The sequence below is a fragment of the Dasypus novemcinctus genome, chromosome 2, assembly GCF_030445035.2.
Source record: "Dasypus novemcinctus isolate mDasNov1 chromosome 2, mDasNov1.1.hap2, whole genome shotgun sequence".
Taxonomy (NCBI): Eukaryota; Metazoa; Chordata; class Mammalia; order Cingulata; family Dasypodidae; genus Dasypus; species Dasypus novemcinctus.
The window spans coordinates 73,607,966-73,627,295 of record NC_080674.1 but is presented as its reverse complement, the minus strand read 5'-3'; the positions used below and the strand labels follow the sequence as shown (position 1 = coordinate 73,627,295).

The window sequence follows — 19,330 nt, the reverse complement described above, 5'->3', positions numbered from 1 at the left end:
CCTGCCTAAGGTCGCCTCCTGAGGTCTAGCTGCCGTCTCTGGACTCACCGCTTTCCTTTTACCTTTACCTTATACGCTGGAATGATGACCACCTTCCATCCTCTACAAAACAACCATATCACAAAACTAACTGAGGCACGCAGACCAAGCAAGGGGACATTTTTGTCACAGGGGCCACCCCTACTCCTTGTGCTCCTCTCCCCACCCCACCTACCACTCAGGTAGAAAGCGAGTGACCATAACATGGCTTTGGCTTGCCCCATTTCTCCTAGGCCCACATACTGAAGAAATGCCAAAGGGGCAGCACTGCAGGACCAGAGGCGGTGAGGCGGCTGGAGCAGCCCACGACGAGGGCACCGGGGCAGCCGGGCTGGGCCACAGGGAGAACGGCAGCCAGGCAGGTGAGGAAGTCCTGGCTCAGGGCGGATGGAACCTGCCAGGGAACCATAATTCCCCATGACCTGGCAGAACCTGAGTGTGTCTTTCTGGTGGGAGACTCTTAAGATGGCTGTGATGCCCCTGACATTTCTCTGCCAAGCCTCAGGAAGTATGTGTGCTGATCCAGGCCCATGCTAGAGTGGAAGCCACTGCTAATGAGAGACCGAATTTCTGTTAGGGGACCAAGAAGCAGGATGGGATGAGTTATCCTCATGCTTTTGTAGTTTGCTTTGCCTTACTCATTTTCTGTCAATAAGTGCAATAAGGGAGCGTCTGACAGGATTGCACCTGTGACACCTGATGGAAGCTTCCCTCTGGTCCTCCTGGAGTATGGGTAGACAGGCTCAGAGCCCTCGGGCTGGTCAGATTTGGTCTCCATTGAAGCCCTTTGGGACCAGGAGATGTCCTTTTACAGATATCTTTCTCTTTCTTGTCTCCTCATCTAGTATGGTCCATAAGCTACAGACCTGGGGCATTTCAGCTGATTATTCATATCACAACTGCTAGTAGCATTTGACTGGAAAAGTTCATAAATATAGAGGAGGAAGGACTCTGGTCCATTTCACCCCATGGATGGTGTTGCTGCTGGACAACAGTGTTGGCTTCTTTTAAGTACCCCAGGCTGGGTCATTTGCCCCCCCAAACTGAGTAGCACTCAAGAGATCTTGGCTCCAAGGTTGTCCCTGAGAATGCGCCATACCCCTTCTCTTACCAGCTGCTTCCACTAGATTTCCAAAGACATGGTCCCAATTGGAAGAGCAGTGCCTCTGTAGGAGGAGTGCTGGGCTCAGGCATCTCATGGAGAGAGGTCAGGGGCAGGGGCAGGATTTGGGGTCTGTGTTTATCTTCCCAAGTTCTCTCACAGTCCCTGTCAGGACTCCCTGGCTTTTTTGGTTGGTTCCTAGTGATACTTCTTTTACAAAATACATTTTGTAGAATTGATTAGAATACCTTATTTATTTAATATGCTTATGCCTTTTTGTCTGAATCTTCCAGTACAGGTATACTGGGGTAAAATGCGATGGATGGGGATGGGATGGGGATGGAAGAAAAAGAAAAAAAGGAAATACCAAAGGGACTACACCTAGTCAAACACTGCTTTCGTTTCAGTAGAGTTGGGTGGTTGGGTTGGTCCACTTACCTGATGCCACAGAGGGACAAAGTGAATTCTTAGAGATGACAACCAAAAGCATGAGCAACAAAAGAAAACAGAGAAGTTGGACTTAATCAAAATTAAAAACTATTGTGCAATCAAGGACATTAGAAACTAAAAAGACAATCTAAAGAATGGGAGAGAATATTTAGGAATCACATATCTGAAAAGGGCTTCATATCCAGAAAATACTGAAAAACTACAACTCAACAACAAAAACTCAGCAAACCAATTAATAAATGAGCAAAGGACTTGAATAGACATTTCTTCAAATAAGATATACAAATGACCAATAAGCACATAAAAAAATGCCCAACATCACTGGTCATCAGGGAAATGCAAATCAAACTACAGTGAGATCGACTACTTGACACTCACTAGAATAGCTATTATTTTTTTTTAAAAAATCAGAACATAAGAAGTATTGATGAGGATGAAGAGAAACTGGGATTCTCATGCATTGCTGGTAGGAATGTAAAATGATTTTCCCACTATGGAAAAAAGTTTGACAGTTCTCCAAAAGGTTAAATGTAGAATTATCATGTGATCTGGCAATTCCACTCAGGTACATACCCCAAAGAATTAAAAGCAGAGACTCAAACAGAAACACCCATGTTCATAGCAACATTATTCACATTAGCAAAAGGTGGAAATATCCCAAGAGCCCGTTGACAAATGGATTAAAAAAATGTGGTATATTCATACAATGGAATATTATTCAGCCATTAAAAGGAATGAAATACTGACACACGGTACAATGGGCGTGAACCTCAAAAACATTATGCTAAGTGAAAGCAGTGAGACACAAAAGGTCACATATTGTAGGATTCCATTTATATGAACTATCCACAATAGGCAAATCCAGAGAGACAGAAAACAGATTAGTGGTCTCAGGGGCTGGGGAGAAAGAATGAGGAACACCTGCTTAACGGGTATGGGGTTTTCTTTTGGAGTGATGAAAATGTTTTGGAACTAGACAGAGGTGATGGGTGCTCAACATTATGAATGTACTAAATGCCACTGGATTATTCACTTTAAAATGGTTCATCTTATGTATTTGAATTCTACCTCAATAAAAAAATAAAATTTAAAAGTCAACACATATAAGAAACAAACAGGTAACAGTCTACCAGGTGAGTTTTCAGAAGCTGCCATCCCCTGCCAGCACCTTGGTTTTCAAAAGACACATCTTATGACTGGATGATTCACCCCAGCTCTGGCGCCTGTGATTTCAGTCATGAAATAAACACACATCTAGAAAATCCTTGCAGTGCTGGGGGGTTTACAGGCTCTGGCTTCAGTCCCTGCTTTTCTGAATACCAAGGAGACCAATGGAGCGGAATAGGAATAGACTTCTACAAGCAGAAGGTCAAACTTATACATAAGCGTTTCTAACAGCATGTTTACATTTTTTGGTATATAAAAATAAAATACTTAAACTCAGGGTCATTAAAAAAGGCTCTTGGTTGTATATAAAAGAATGCATAAATGTTTAAAATTAATTCTGCCTAGAAGTTTCAGCTTAATCATTTTAAACAAACAAAAAACAGTAGAAGGAAGTAATGATAATCTACCTTCAGTTCTAATTTTTAAATGTGAATAATTAACCTTCCAGGAAAAAAGAAAGAAGTTTAAAAGCAGTTCAATCCAATAAACGCCCAATTTAAAAATAGATCTGTTCTGCTGGTATGGACTGCCACACCTGATTTATTGTGGTGGCAATTCCCACGAAATCAGTCATTACTTCTGCTAAACTCTTGGAGCACTAATGCCCTTAAGCTCTACTTTCAGGCACTTAAATGCTGATAATACTGATTTTATGGGGATTATGCTTTGTGTAAAAGGTTTTATAAAAAGTTCACATTTTTGATACACCAAATTTTGTTGTTACCAAAAACAGTTAAGTTGCTATAGATTTCATATTCTAAAGTTAGATTTTTCCTGGCAGAATTGTTAATAATTAGCCATTATTTCTTAAAGCTTATATCAAAAATTAAATGAATACATTATAATACCAACTAAGCTCTTGTTCACCAGTATCCTTATAAAATAAATAAAATCAAGGAGTAAATGTGGCTCAAGCAATTGAGCGCCTGGCTCCCACATGGAAGGTCCCAGGTTTGGTTCCTAGTGCCTCCTGAAAGAACAGAAGCAAATAACAAGCAAAACAAGCAAAAAACCAACTCAGGGGACGCAGACTTGGCCCAGTGGTTAGGGCATCCGCCTACCACATGGGAGGTCCACAGTTCAAACCCCAGGCCTCCTTGACCCGTGTGGAGCTGGCCCACGCACAGCGCTGATGTGCGCAAGGAGTGCCCTGCCACGCAGGGGTGTCCCCCGCGTAGGGGAGCCCCACGTGCGCCCCATAAGGAGAGCGCGAAAGAAAATGCAGCCTGCCCAAGAATGGCGCAGCACACACAGAGAGCTGATGCAGCAAGATGACGCACCAAAAAGAAACACAGATTCCCAGTGCCGCTGATAAGAACAGAAGCAGTTACTGAAGAACACGCAGCAAATGGACAGAGAGAGCAGACAACTGGGGGGGGGGGGGAAGGGAAGAGAAATAAATAAAAAATAAATCTTAAAAAAAAAAACCTACTCAGGGAAGCTGATGTGGCTCAGTGGCTGAGTGCCAGCTTCCCACATACGAGGTCCCGGGTTCAATCCCCACCCTGGAGCCTCAAAACAATAAAAAAGTCAGTAAAGACATTTTGAGCGACTATGTTACCACACAAAAGGGCAAATCCTTGCAGGGCCTAGCAAGGGGAATCTACTTACTAAAGTATCCCTGTAGACTCTAAGGAGGCTCCAGGGTATCAGTGTACTTGTAATTTCCCCAGCATAAAAGCCATCTAATTCTGTTTTTTTCAGAAGAAAAGAGAAAAAAGGAAATGGGAAGAGGAGGAAAAAGGAAGAGGAGAAGGAGAGAAAGGGAAAGAAGTAGAAGAAGAAAGAAGAAATCAGGTGAGTAATCTTGTTTCCCTGGCCCAGAAACAACTAACCCTCGCGATAGACCAAGCTAAACATTAACAGCGGCTTCTGGTTGACCTTTGGGCAGCACAGAGCAGTGATATGAACTGGCTTCAGAAACTGGCTAAATGGGTTTAAATCCCAACCTCACCATTTAGCAGCTTTGTGACCTTGAGGAAGTCAATTACCTTCTCGGAGCCCTTATTTCTTCGTCCAGCAAGGGGAACAATCCACCTACCTCCCAGAGCTGCGGGTCTCCAGGAGGGGACTACACCGAGGCCTGCCCGGGAGGACACACTCACTGGGGTTTCCAGCTCTCCCACGTTTGAAGCACCAAGGGCGGGAACCTACCTGGAAGCTTGGTTTCTGTTGATGCCATACAGGAAAAAGACAACACAGCCAGTGCTGCTGGGCTTTTTTATTTTAAAAAAAAACAAAAACAAAACAGATTAAATAGTATTTGATTACATATAAAACTGAACTGGAGTCCAGAGTTCATGGTGGGGAAGGCTCAGAAGATGGAGAAAAGGATGGAGTGGCAGTGTTTTATTTTTCTTCGTACCTAGGAGGTGGTTCGGATAAAAGATGTGGAGTGCGTGAGATCTCGGAGGATGAATTAGTCCCATAAATAGTGTATATAGATTCAGGATCTCTACTGGAGCTCGTGCCTTGGCCCTCAGGAGCTCGGGACCTGCTAAAAAGGAGAGAGAACAGGAAGGGGAGGGGAGGAAAAGAGGAAAACACCGTAAGTGTTGGATTCTTTTCAAATTTTTATCACATGCATTTAGAGATAATTATAAAGATCTAAGGAAGAATTTCTTCCATATTCTATTTTTCATAGGAATATTTTGGTTCCTTACTACTTTTCTTAGAGCTGATCATAACTTTAAGACAGTCTTATGTTGTCATTCCCTTTGTCACTGAAAAGACACAGAGGATAGGTGCACAGATGTGAGCCAAAGAGAGCACACACAGGGAAGTGGACATGGCTCAACTGATAGAGCGTCCGCCTACCATATGGAGGGTCCAGAGTTCAAAACCCAGGGCCTCCTGACCCATGTGGCAAGCTGGCCCAAGTGCGGTACTGCTGCACGCAAGGAGTGCCATGCCATACAGGGGTGCCCCATGCGCAAGGAGTGCGCCCCACAAGGAGAGCTGCCCTGCAAGAAGAAAGCACAGCCCACCCAGGAGTGGCGCCGCACAAATGTAGAGCTGATGCAACAAAAAAGAGATGCAGTTTCCCGGTACCGCCTGACAATGAAAGTGTAATGCAGAAGGACACACAGCAAATGGACACAGAGAGCAGACAACAAGGGGGACGGGGAGAGAAATAAATAAAATAAATCTTTTTTAAAAAGAGAGAGAGCACTCACAGTTACTGCTCTCTGCTATGTTGTCTTCTGAGATCGCAAATAGAAAATAAAAGCATTAAGCCAAGAACTCGAAAGGAGGCGGGAAGGCATACTGGCTAAGGGAGTGGGCTGCAGCAACTGCAGGCCTGCGTTGGAACTTCTACTCTGCTGCTTTCTAGCTGGGTGATCTTGGGCAAGTTAATTCACCTCTCCAAGCCTCAATTTCTTCATCTGTCAAATGGGGAAGACACCAGTGCAGGGTCTACCTCCTAGAGTAGTTGTGAGAACTCAGTGAGGGAGTGCAAGAAATGCCCTTGGCCCAGACCCTAGCACACAGAAATCCTAGCAGTAGAAGCAGCAGCAATAGTTTATTTTGAGTTCACAGACATTTCTTTTAGGGCTTGGCAAAGTTTGTTGCTGGCAAAAATATATATACAGAAATTCAGTAAGAGAATTATACACACATCACTTTATCCTGTCCTTTATCTGTGCAGCATTGCCTGCATTCGTCAGGGGGCGTCCCCAGCTCACCTTAAACCCACCTCCTCCGCCCTTTCAGCCACCAGTTTCCCTGTCTCCTCAGATGACCCTGTCCTACTTTGGTGGAAAAATGCAAGTCTCTACAATGACATCGTGCTCTCCAGGCCTCAAAGGAGCAGGCCAGTGTCCACTGGTCTCTTCTCCTGGGACAGTGCACCCCTGTCTGCTCCCTGAAGGCAGTGAAGTCCCAACCCTGAGGGCACACCAACGCCCGCCTTGGAGCACAAATGACAAAGTCAGGCAGCAGCGGCCCATTACCGTCACTCAGGAGCCGCTTCCTGCTGCTTTCCCTCCCACATTGCCCAGTGAAACTTCCCAGCAATCCTTCCTTCCTTTCCTAACCCTGGTTTCCCATTCAGTTAGGGGCCCAAAGCCTGTCCCTGCCCCATTCCCTGCTCGCTCTGTCCTTGCCGTCCTTCAGGACACTTCCCTATTTCCTTCCTCCCACTCCTTCCCTCCCAGGATTTACCAGCAGGCCTCCAGGCTCCGCTCTTTGCCCTCCTGGCTCCCGCCGTGCTCTGCAGTTCCATCCCCAGCAACTGTCTCACCCAGGATCCCGCCCCATCCCGCCTACCTCAAAGTGCCACCCTCCTTCTCGCTCTCCCTCCCCAAGTCAGAGCACCCCCTTCTCCCACGTAAACGGGGCTCGCCTCCCACCTTCTTCTCAGTGACACTCCACCGTCCCTGTCGCTCACCCGTGAACTCTTCACCTCTGCCTCCTCCTCGATGCCATCCTCCATTCCAGATCCAGATCCCTCAGCTCAGGCTTGCTTCCTCAGGCGGTCCCATGAGAGGCAACCTCCTAACCAGTCTCCCTCCTTCCGCCGTTCCTGCTGTAAGCTGTGCTAACCACTGCCCTGACCCCATGTGCGCATCCTAATTTGTACAGGGCCAGGAGGGGGAACTTCTATTTCTCTTCGACCAATCTGAGGTGGCCTGGCTTGGTCAAGTCAGGGCACAGGACTGACATCAGCGTCATACAAGCTCCTCCACTAGAATATCAAACACTTCAGTAGCTGCTGGGATCCCTGAGCCCTGCCCCTCTCCGCAATCTAAAGCAGCAAGGTGATCGTGGCAGATGTCCTCCTGCACGCTGCCCTGGCACCCAGTGTGACTCATGGGTTGGTAAACATTTTTGAGTATCACCCCTGCTAGGAGCTCATAAAGATGCCTAGAGAAGTCTCCCTGTTAACCCAGAATAGCCACTTCTACAATGTTTAACTTATGTGCTGCCCAAAGTTTCTCGAAAGGTGCTGTTAAGGCAATAATTCTGGCAAAACGTCACCATAAATGATAGCTGCACTCGAAGGCTTCCGCTTGTAAACAACCTTCCTTGGTAAGCCTTATCAAAGCTAACTTGGCCTTGGACAGGCCTGAAAATGTTAAACGTGTTCCAGTGGAAAGTCTTACCTGTAGTTGAAAATACTGTAATATGAAGGTGGATTTTCATTCGGAAGCAAACTGTTAGCTCCAGGACTTCGAGTTACTGCAGAAGGCGAAGACTCAGAAAAGTAAGGTGGTGGAGGGGGTGGAAATATAATCACTGCATCACCTAAGGAAAAACAATATTTAAAGAGAAATGGGTACTAACTAGAAGCAAAACAGCAAGGGCAAATGAAATTAATTCTGTATCTGGCCCATCTGTATAGAAGATCCAAACATTTACCACTGTCTCAAATTAAAAAGTGGGCCTACTCAAGAGTTCAAAAGATGAATGGATAAACAAAATGTGGTATACACAGAGTGGAATATTATTCATCCATGAAAAGGAACGAAGTTCTGAGACATGTGACAAAAAGGATGAAACCTGAAGACATCACATTGAATGGAATAAGCCAGAAGCAAAAGGAAAAATATTTTATGATCTTGCTTATATGTATACCTAGAATAAGTAAATTCATAAAAGCAGATAATAGATTACAGGTTACAAGGCGCTGGAGGGTAAAGGCAATGGAGAATATTTGCTTAATGGGTAGTTTTTGTTTGAGGTGATAAATTTGGGTAATCGACGTGGCTGATGGTAGTACAATAGCATCAATATAGTTAATATCATTGAATTGTACATTTGAAAGTGGTTAAAATGAGAAATTTTGAGTTGTATATACACTACTACAAGAAAAGCTTTAAAAAAAACATTTCATCACAAGTCTGAGTTAAAGTATTTCTGTGAATCCTTTCCTAATAAGTTTCCTTACCTTCCCCGGTTTGTCTCCTGCTGACAAATCTTTTCTGTTTTTTTTCAAGATTTATTTATTTCACTCCCCTCCTGCCCCTGCCCCAGTTGTCTGTTCTCTGTGTCTACTTGCTGCATCTTCTTTGTCCGCTTCTATAGTTGTCAGCAGCATGGGAATCTGTGTTTCTTTTCTTTTTTTTAAAGATTTATTTGCTTGTTTAATTCTCCCCCCTTCCCCCGCACCCCGGTTGTCTGTTTTCTGTGTCTATTTGCTGCGTCTTCTTTGTCCGCTTCTGTTGTTGTCAGCAGCACGGGAATCTGTGTTTCTTTTTGTTGTGTCATCTTGTTGTGTCAGCTCTCCGTGTGGGTGGCGCCATTCCTGGGCAGGCTGCACTTTCTTTCGTGCTGGGTGGCTCTCCTTACAGGGTGCACTCCTTGCGCGTGGGGCTCCCCTACGCGGGGGCCACCCCTGCGTGGCACAGCACTCCATGCGCACATCAGCACTGTGAGTGGGCCAGCTCCACACGGGTCAAGGAGGCCCAGGGTTTGAACCGCGGACCTCCCATGTGGTAGACGGACGCCCTAACCACTGGGCCAAGTCTGCTTCTTGACACATCTTTTCTTGATTTAAACTTATAATTTTAATTCGTCCCACAAGTTAGCTATTGGATAAAGTACCTTGTTTCTCAAATGAAATTTCACCTCTAAGCAAATGACAAACAAGTTGTGCCACAAGTCACTACCATTACTGCCATACCTGTGGCTTAAGCTCTTTTTCAAATTTTTAAAAAATATTTTTATTGTCTTTTTTAAAAAAAGATCACACAAAAGGCTTAAGCTCTTTTATAAATTTTTATCTACCAAAATTTCATCCCAGCTTTATAAATGAAGGTCAAACTCAAAGAAAACCTTGGCTTTGCATTTCTGCTACTACTGTTCACTCCAGAACATATCCACCTGTGAGGTGAAGGACCAGATAGGCTCTAATTTATATTCCAATTCCAATACAAAATGCACCACCCAAGTTGCCAAGAACATTCTAGACATGCACAGCACCTCTATGGCAGGAAATGACAGTGCAGGAACAAATGAAGAAGGAGAGAGGACTTCACTTCCCTGCAGGGAGGAGCCTGGTTTGTACTGGCGGCAAAGCTGACACCTGCATAGGTAGGTACAGGAGTCTTTAAAGCCCCTGGGATTCCGTTAGCCAATTCCTTCCCCTGCATGGTAAACAACTATTTGGCCTCTCCGAACCTCAGCTGCCGCAGCTGTAAGCTATAGACCATGTCTATACTTGCGGCTGGAACAGGGACGAGGAACAGATGAGAGGATTTGTGCCCAACAGTTAAAACTGGGCACAGAGCAGTTCACACACCAGCAAAGGTACTTTGTGTGTACTCCACCAGCAAACGGCACTTATCTGCATGTGTGAAGAAACATGTCCAGCTGGACCAGCCAGTGTCTTCTCTTTGCACCCTGAAGCCTCAATCACTTTCCCTAAGTTAATGAAGAAAATCCATGAACTCCACTTCTCCTGCAGAGAGGAGATGGTGAATTAATCTTAAAATATATATTGCTAACCTAAACCTGGATTCTTATTTAATTCTTTAGAAGAACTTACAGGAATGGAGGTTGACTGTTCATTTTTGATTGTGCATTGTCGAATAAAGTACCTGTGAAAGCCTCAAAGCAAGCCAATTGCCTGTGAAAACAAGGAAATGCTCAAAGCAACCACAGTTATCTCCATGGCATGTTCAATCCTCTGCCCAATCAGCTCCATGGCTTCTCACCTACAACCTGTTCTCCCAGAAAGAGGGATCCTTGTGAGAGGGTTGTGTGTCCCTTTCACACCATCCTTCAAAATTTGTCCCTGTGAGTTGACAAGACACCCCTAGGACAGCTCTCTGTCACATGCCAATCTTGCACATCCAGGCCCTAGCACGAGCCCATGGGCAGTGTATGCACGATGGAGAGCTACTTCCTGGTTTATTTTCCATTCTGGGAACAGATAAATTAGCCCAGGACTGCCTCTTACCACCCCAACTTCTGAAGACGGTCAGAAGTGATAAGTGATAGACGTCTAGATTTTTATAATCAATTGTGCTAAAAAGAAGGCATGATTTTTAAAACTTTAAACTTCATCCTAAAATATCAGAACAGAGAAAAACAAGGCATTAGGGATGCCATGTTTTCACAGGGTTGATGGGACTTAAAGGGCTTCATGGAAAAGGGTTTAAACCACACAGCACCAACATCACTAAGGGTACGGGCCATCCCGTGTTCCAAGGCCACAGCTCTGCTCCCTGCCTCCATCCTGATTCCCGACAGTTCCATCAGGGCAGAGGCTGGCCCAGAATTGCCCTTGCTAGTAAAACCAGAGCACACCTTGAAATGTTCCCAACTAAGAGGAAGAGTATGAGCATTCCTTGAAATGTTTCACTTATTTTAACTGAATTGTACCCCATATCTTGCTCCCCAGAGGACTGAAGATATATCAAACATTGTAAAGCCTTCTGTCATATAACACCTACCCAGAACCCTTGGTGAAGGATGAAACTGGCAGAAACATAATCATACCCAAATGCTACAAGGAGGGTGCTATGCGAGCTGCACGTGTGCCCCCGGCCTGGGTTTGGATCCCAGCTATTCCACTTGCAAGTTTGTGACCTTGGGCAAGTTATTTGAAATCCCTGTACCCCAACTCTCTTAAACAGAGATAAATGTACCCGCCTCACTGGGTTGCTGCAGGAGTGAATGAACTTCACACAAGCAGGCCCTTGAAGAACACATGCAAAAGCACTTAGGAGGGTGCCTGGCAGAAGAATAAGCCCTATATAAATGGTGGCTATTATTAAAATGTGATTATTACTTATGCTGTCACATATAAACATACAAATGCACAAATAAGCAAACCGCAAGCATCAACCTTGGCGCAACACAAGGTACGTCGATAAATCCAGCTCTCCTTCCTCTTCAAGGCTGGCCCCATGCAAGGCCAGCGGTCCAGGCTATTGTTGCCCAGTCTGCAAGCCCCAAACAGCCCCGAACACGAGAAACGTCTCACTGTCACACTCCTTCTCAGTACCCACAGGCTTCTGCTTTGTAATCCTCTCTGCCTAGCTTTTTAGATGTTGAATTTGTAGCTTCAGAGCTTTACCTTACTAAAGTAGGATACCAGGGAAGGAAACAACCACAGTGATTTGCAAGTGAGTAGCACCGGGGTTCTTTCTTGGGTGTGCGATACCCCGAGGCTAAAGCTTACTAAGGTTGCTGTGCAGGCAGCCCACTCTGGGAAATGGTAATCCATCTCTTCTGCAGAATGTGGGGGTTCCAGAAGGAATTTCTAGGCATTCCATGGGGGAAAGAAGTGACAGGTGTTGTTGCATGTCATCTCGGTCTGTGCCCTAACTTCCAAACTTCACACCAACCCTGCAGCCAAGGCTGAAGTTACAGAAAACGAACAACTAGATGGAAAATGGCGCAGAAGGCCCCCTCAAAACATCTGAAGACCGGTGGACTTGGGGCAGCCTCAGAATTGTAGGATGTTAATGCTGGAAGGACTATTGGGAATTCAATTCTCTTTTTGCAGATGTATAAACTAAGGCCAGGAGAGATTGAGGACCTAGCAGTGACCGCCAGGGATGAGAGCTCACATGCCCAACTCCCAGCACACCACGAGGTCACAGTGTGAGACTTACAGGGGAAGTTGGCAGGTACCTAAGGTGACAGAAGGCTCCAAGGCTGTCCTCACAGTTCTTCTTGCTTTCCTCTTAATTTGCTATGTGACCTCAGTCAAAGTCACTACTTAATGTAAAGAGCTTCTTGGGGGGAAATGATAAGGACAAAGATTCCTAGCCGGCTCACCCCAGCAGCAGCACTGCCTGTGTGTGGGCAAGGGGCGGGCGGGGGGAAGGCCAGACCCGAGGGCAGCCCAGTGAAGACTTGATGCAACAGATCCTGGGCTATGAGCAAGGACTCGAATGACAGCCACCCACCTACAGTGACCTGGACCGGCTCCACGCTCTGGGTCTGCCCCTCTTCACCTTCAGACGCATCCTGGCCAGAAGTCAAGTTGTTTCTTTTCTTAATGTGGGCGACCACGAAGAAGCATAATCCCACCAGCACGATCAAGGGCCCGATGATCTGCAGAGACAGGAACCCACAGATCTGGGGCTCGGCGTCGGCAGTGTCCGTCTCATTTAGCGACTCCTGCGTCCAGTCTGGGCCGCAGCCAGGGACCCAAATGCCCAGGATACTGATCAGCATGCCGCTGGTCAAGAACAGAAACCCAAAGATGAGGCACTGGGCAAACTGGCGGCTCTCCCCGCAGAGGAAGGCTTGGTCCGAGTCGCCCAGGTGGCCTCCCCGCCGCCGGGCGCGGAGCTGAAGCCGAGCGCGGGAGCGGGCCAGCACCACAGCCCCAAGCCCAACCGCAGCACACGCGGGCCCGGCCACCTTCAGCACCATGCTGCAGTCTGGGAGGGTTTCCTGCTGGCACGCCTGGAACCCAAAGATGGACAGCAGGACTCCCACACACAGCAGGACGGCGCCAAAGACAAAGAGGAAGAAGATGAGCTTGCTGACGTGTCTGTCTTGCTCCTCCCCATCTGGCTCAGCAGCAGCAGTGGGAGACATGGCCAGAGAAGGTGCCTTCCCCAAAGGGGGGTGGGATGTGTTTCCTTCTCTCGGATGGTCTCAACAGCTCTGCAAACATAACCAAACACCAAATTAAAGTGGGTACAGGTGTTCTCCACCCGCCCTGTTCCTTGGCTGGTCATTTTGGAACCATGCTAGGATGAAAGCACAGGGGAACAGCACTTCGTGCAAATAATACACTTTATTTTTTAAAATTTTTTGTCTTTTTTATTTCTTTTTTCTTTTTCTTTTTTTGGTTGGTTTGGTCTTTTCTTTTTTTTCAGATTCTTTATTTGTTATTATTTTTTTAAATGATATTCTTTAGAACAATGAGTTGGTTTATGAGTCAGAAGAACTGGCACTCAGAAACTCCTGAATATGTAATTTCATGAAGATATTCAAGATGAGGAAACACATATGCCTCTAAGATAGCAGCATGTTATTGGAGGAACCCGGGCTGCTGTGTACCCCGCTGACCAGCCGAGCTCCCATCCGTAAACCCTGGCTGATCCAGGGGGGTCTGGGTACCCCCTAGACCACGACCCCAAAGGATATGCACACTGGGCCAGACTCGTGCCACAAGCGGGTGACGTCCTGAGATACGTGCCCTACTTCTGCCACGGCCAGGTGGTATGGGGCATCAGTCGTGGCTCCAAGCATCTGGGTATCCCCACTGCTAACCTTCCTGAACAAGTAGTAGATAATCTTCCAGCGGATATACCCACTGGCATTTATTATGGTTGGGCCAGTGTTGGAAGTGGAAGCAGAGATGTCGGTGAGATGGTGGTGAGCATAGGATGGGACCCATACTACAAGAATATGAAAAAGTCCATGGAAACGCACATTATGCATACCTTCAAGAGGACTTCTTGGGGAAGTCCTCAAGGTGGCCATATTGGCTACCTCAGACTGGAAAAGAACTTTGATTCTTCAGAGTCACTTATTTCAGCAATTCAAGGTGATATTGAAAAAGGTAAGAAATGACTACAATTACCAGAACATTTGAAACTCAGAAAAGACAATCTCTTTTAGGTCCCTAAAAGCAAAATAATGAATGGTAAAAAACCATCTTATTTATTCGTTCACTGTTTTCCAGTATTTCACTGCTCATAACTTATAGTCTCAATTGGCTATATTTTTAAAAATCAACCATTTTTCTGCCGCTGTGAATTAGTATAAACAGTACAGTGTAATCACTATATTATACTTTAACTGATATTAAACTCATCATTTAAAAGATTCATTTAAAAATCAAGATTCTGGGAAGTGGATTTGGTTCAACTGATAGAGCCTCTGCCTACCATATGGGAGGTACAGGGTTCAAACCCCCGGCCTCCTGACCCATGTGGAGCTGGCCCATGCAATGCTGATACACACAAGGAGTGCCGTGCCACGCAGGGGTGTCCCCCACACAGGGGAGCCCCATGCACAAGGAGTGCGCTCTGTAAGGAGAGCCACCCAGTGCGAAAAAAGTGCAGCCTGCCCAGGAATAGCACTGCAGACACGGAGAGCTGACACAGCAAGATGATGCAACAAAAAGAGACAGATTCCTGGTGCTGCTGACAAGAATGCAAGTGGACACAGAAGAACACACAGTGAATGGACACAGAGAGCAGACAGGGGAGGAAGGGGAGAGAAATAAATAAAAATAGGGAAGTGAACATGGCTCAACTGATAGAGCATCCACCTACCATATGGGTGGTCCAGGGTTCAAACCTAGGGCCTCCTGGCCTGTGTGGTGAGCTGGCCCACACGTGGCACTGCCGCACACAAGGAGTACTGTGCTACGCAGGTGTGTCCCTGCGTAGGGAAGCCCCATGCACAAGGAGTGCGCCCCGCACTGAGCTGCCCCACACGAAAAAAGCGTAGCCTGCCCAGGAGTGGCGCCACACACATGGAGAACTGACACAGCAAGATGATACAACAAAAAGAGACACAGATTCCCAGTGCTGCCGAGAATGCAAGTGGACACAGAAGAACACACAGTGAATGGACACAGAAGGCAGACAATGGGGGGAAAGAGAAATAAATAATAATAAATAAAAATAAATCTAAATAAAAAAATAAAAATCAAGATTCCTTTTTATGTAATGTTTTGATTAAAAACTCAAAGCTTTCTAAAATGTACCACTAGAAAGGTCTTAAATATCTTTTGATGGGAATAAAATGTATAAAAAGCACATAACTAGTTTGTGATGAGACATGATTTTCATGGTAAAATGTCAGTTTGCATGTACTTGTATAGCATGTGCTGCTTAGCAGAGAAAGCCTTCAGAAGTACATTATTAAACAGATGTTTGGTAGTTTATTATAAATCTAAGAGGAAAAGTCTGTACTTTATATTTTTTATAATTGTGCATTAATTTTTTGCATGAATATATTTTATTATAGACATGAAGACTTGGGAAATTTCATTTGTCATTTCCTTCATGAGGTGAAATCATTGTACTCTGTCCCAGATTTGTGCAGACCTGCCTCAATTCTAAATGGTCTTGACTCCCTGCTTCCATTTTTTTGTTTGTATTTGAAGACACAAAAGTGTTTTTCAAATCCGTAGTTTTCATGTTTGCATTGGATAACAAATTTTCTCCTTTTTACAAGGAGATATTCTTGTTCAACATTCTTCTTGATTCTTCCTTTAAAAGACTGTCAGTGTCAAGTTTTTTATTTTTATTTGTTTCCATTTAGAATAGCTTACAATAGTACACTTACAGGAGATTGAACCTGGCTTTACCATTCTAACCTTCACTATATGAAGAATGACTGTCATGCATAACTGCAGTGCACTTGTAGGCGGGAAAAATCACCTCTTTAGGTTTCTTCAAGATTTAATCGTATACACAGCAGTTCATTATATATACCAGTTTCCTAAAGAACACAAAATTCTTGGGATTCCCCTCCCTAAAAATATTTTAAGAGCCAATTAAACTGTGAAAGAGCCAGAAAGATATTTTTCATGTAATTATATTCCTGAGAAAATCTGAACTTTGTAGTTATGTATGTTTAATGCCAGCCTAAAGAATGCCTATACCTGGGGGAGGGGACCTAAAATGATAAAGTTCTACTTAAATAATTTTTAAAAAAGAATATCTGTAAACAAAACAAAACAGAACCAAACCAAAACAAAACAAAACAGAACAGCAAAAGTACCTTTTGCGGGGCGGGTAGCTTTTCCTGTTATGAGTCTTACAACTCATTTCCCCGGGGCAAAGGTCAAAGGTGACTGCGGGAAGACCTACAAGGATTACTTCTGGGGAAACGGACTTTGGCCCAGTGGTTAGGGCATCCACCTACCACATGGGAGGTCCGCCGTTCAAGCCCCGGGCCTCCTTGACCCGTGTGGAGCTGGCCCATGCGCAGTGCTGATGCGCAAGGAGTGCCCTGCCACGCAGGGGTGTCCCCCGTAGGGGAGCCCCACGCGCAAGGAGTGCACCCATAAGGAGAGCCGCCCAGTGCGAAGGAGGGAGCAGCCTGCCGAGGAATGGCGCCGCCCACACTTCCCATGCCGCTGACGACAACAGAAGCGGACAAAGAAACAAGACGCAGCAAAAAGACACAGAAAACAGACAACGGGGGGGGGGGGGGGGGGGGGGTTAAATAAATAAAAATAAATCTTAAAAAAAAAAGAAGGATTACTTCTGGTTTACGGGTGACCGTATTTCATTACAACCATTCTGAGCATTTCCAAGTATGCAAGTATTCATTCCGTAATTAACATTAGTCTGAGGCAACTTTCCATTTTGTGCTTTACTATGCTCTCCACCTACAGGAGACCCAAGTTCAGCCGTTTCAAGAGAATGGGAAGGCAGTTCAGCAACAGGGGTTTTCTGTGAAAACGTGTTCTGAGGTCCTCAACGGGCACACCTGGGGCTGCCCTGGCCTGCAGTCAGGCAGCCTAGCTTGGCCCAGCCTGGGATGACCCAATTGGAGAGTCTGGCACAGCAGACCAAGCGCAGCCCTGTGCCACGGCGGGAGGGCTACCTACCGCATCAGCCTTTGGGTCAGCCTCCTCCATGGTGCCACCTGCTTCCACCAAGCGGATGAGGCTCACTTAAAAACGAGCAGATGATAAACTCAACGGCCAGTTATAAGGCACTAAGCACCAACAGAACTCGACTTTGAAAGAAAAGTATAAATGATACCAAGGGGGAGACTCCTTCCACTAAACCACCCTTTACTATGGGAGTGTTCTGTATTAAAGGAATCCCAGCAGTTATTGAAGAGTTGTCCAGTCTATGCAGAGCTGACTTTATTATCCAGTTATCTTGAAGTACTCTCATGAATGGAAGATTTTACCAGGACCTTTTAAGTCAGGGCACTGCTGATGACAATGAGAAGTGAAGACCATTTACATTTGCTCAAGGGGAGAAAACTTTTAAAATATTTTGTGCCATTCATATCCATGGTAACAGGAAGGAACTCAAGCCTGAGGCTCTAAAGCAAGGTCATCTTGGCAAACCAAAATCATATTCAAGTGAAGTGAATTTAGGTAAAGAAAGCAAACAGCTAGTCTTATACTAGGAAGTACTTCTCCAGAGTATGATAGAATTGGAAGGAAGTTGGGGAAAAAAAAGGAAATATAGGAGGGGAATAAGCTTTCATTTCAAACTTGGAAAAACTATACTTTAGGAACGTGTAGCTAAGCTGAAATCAAAGACTTAAAGAGAGTATTGCATCATTTAAAAGAAACAAAACAAACCTCTGAATCATGTCAAATACCCAAACAGTAAAGTAAATAGAAGCAGCCCAAAGCTGGGTATGTGGCTTCTTTTTCAGTGGACTTAGCAAGCACCTGGCATAGGTATTAATCTCTCATCCAAAACAGTGTGTGCGCACAGGCGATAGGTCTCCCTCACACCCACACACGCACTCACAAAAGGATACGCTAGACCCCAACACTAACAGAAAATCAAATCTTTTCCAAATACCGATCTAAATTTCCCCAAAGCCAAATCCACCTCCCCAACACTGCATCCAAAACCTGGTGAGTTTGGGGATGGAGGCAACAAGAGGCAAAGGTTTTTTATGGGAAATCGGTTCGTGGATTTTAGGGAGCCTGAGAGCCACCAATAGCCTTCCAGCTCCCAGAGGCGGGAGAGCGGACAGATCTGGGGCCGGCTTAGCGCCGGGGCCTCCGCGCTGGACCCCCTCCGTGCACCAAACTTTGACAGCAAAGCCAGAGCGGCCCTCCCGCCGTTCCAGCTAAACGAGCGCAAGCGCCGAGAAGCACGAAGCCCGGCGCCACTTACCCGAGGCGGCGTCCGGCTTGCGCGCTGCCCGCGCCCGGGCGCGCGGTCCTGGAGCCTGCGCCGAGCCAAGCGCTGGAGTAAAGCCGGGGCTGCGCGCGCCGTCCTGCCCGGCCTCCGCCTCCGGACGGCGGCCCCACCTGCGCCGGCCTCGCTTAGCACCCCGGCACCCGCGCGTCTGCACCCTAGCACCTGCGCGCCCCGGCGAGGGCGGGCCGCGACTGGATTTAGGCAAGGAGGCGGTGCCGGGCGAGCGCGGCGGGCTGGGGCCCCGCGGGCGGCTGGCGAGGCGGGGCAGACCGGCGGGAGCTGGCCGCCACCCGGCGCTGCCCTTCGGGAGCCGGAAGCGAGCCCCGCGCGGGAGTGGAGAGCGGTGGGCGACTTCAGAGTCCAGAGCTGGCGAACTTGGCCGCTTCCGTGCCCGGGACTGCGCGCGAGGAATCCGGGGAGAGTGGGCGCCCCGGCCGTTTCCCTGTCCCGCAGCCCTGGAGGTGGGGACAAGTCGAGGTTCTCCTTCTGGCTGCCCGAACTGTCCGCTGCCCCGGCCGAGATCCGGGCATCGGGAAGGGGAGCAGATTCCTTTCGGAACCTAGAACCAAGAATTCCGGGGGAGGCGTGAGAGGGAGGCAGGGAGGTGGTGCCAGGGGGCGCGCCTGCCCCTCCTCGGGCGCGGCCGCGGCTGAAGCGGAATGAAGTCCCCGCGTTCCCTCCGCTGCGCCCTGCGCCAAAGCGCGAACTGGGGCGGGTACACCCGGGTGTCTGAGTGACCGTGTGGTCCTCTTGCCTCCCAGAAGACTGGTCCCTGGAGCAAGGGCTTCGCTGC

The 19,330-nt window shown here is 46.8% G+C and overlaps 1 protein-coding gene and 1 pseudogene across 3 annotated transcripts; one reads left to right on the top strand and one right to left on the bottom strand.

Moving 5' to 3' along the window:
• Positions 1-4,964: 4,964 nt before the first annotated feature.
• Positions 4,965-18,601, bottom strand: TMEM171 (transmembrane protein 171). Of its 3 annotated transcripts, none has more exons than XM_004480243.5 (4): positions 18,511-18,601; positions 12,622-13,330; positions 7,864-8,005; positions 4,965-5,255 (listed from the first exon to the last, which is right to left on the bottom strand). In XM_004480243.5, the coding sequence occupies exons 2-4, from the start codon at positions 13,259-13,261 to the stop codon at positions 5,108-5,110; spliced, it is 930 nt and encodes a 309-aa protein (XP_004480300.2). In that variant the 5' UTR covers positions 13,262-13,330; positions 18,511-18,601; the 3' UTR covers positions 4,965-5,107. The 3 variants fall into 3 exon arrangements, with proteins under 3 accessions (XP_004480300.2, XP_023440908.1, XP_023440909.1); XM_023585140.3 differs by having other exon boundaries at positions 4,965-5,252; XM_023585141.3 differs by having other exon boundaries at positions 12,670-13,330.
• On the top strand, positions 13,260-14,426 carry LOC111761096 (riboflavin kinase pseudogene; annotated as a pseudogene).
• Positions 18,602-19,330: the final 729 nt, after the last annotated feature.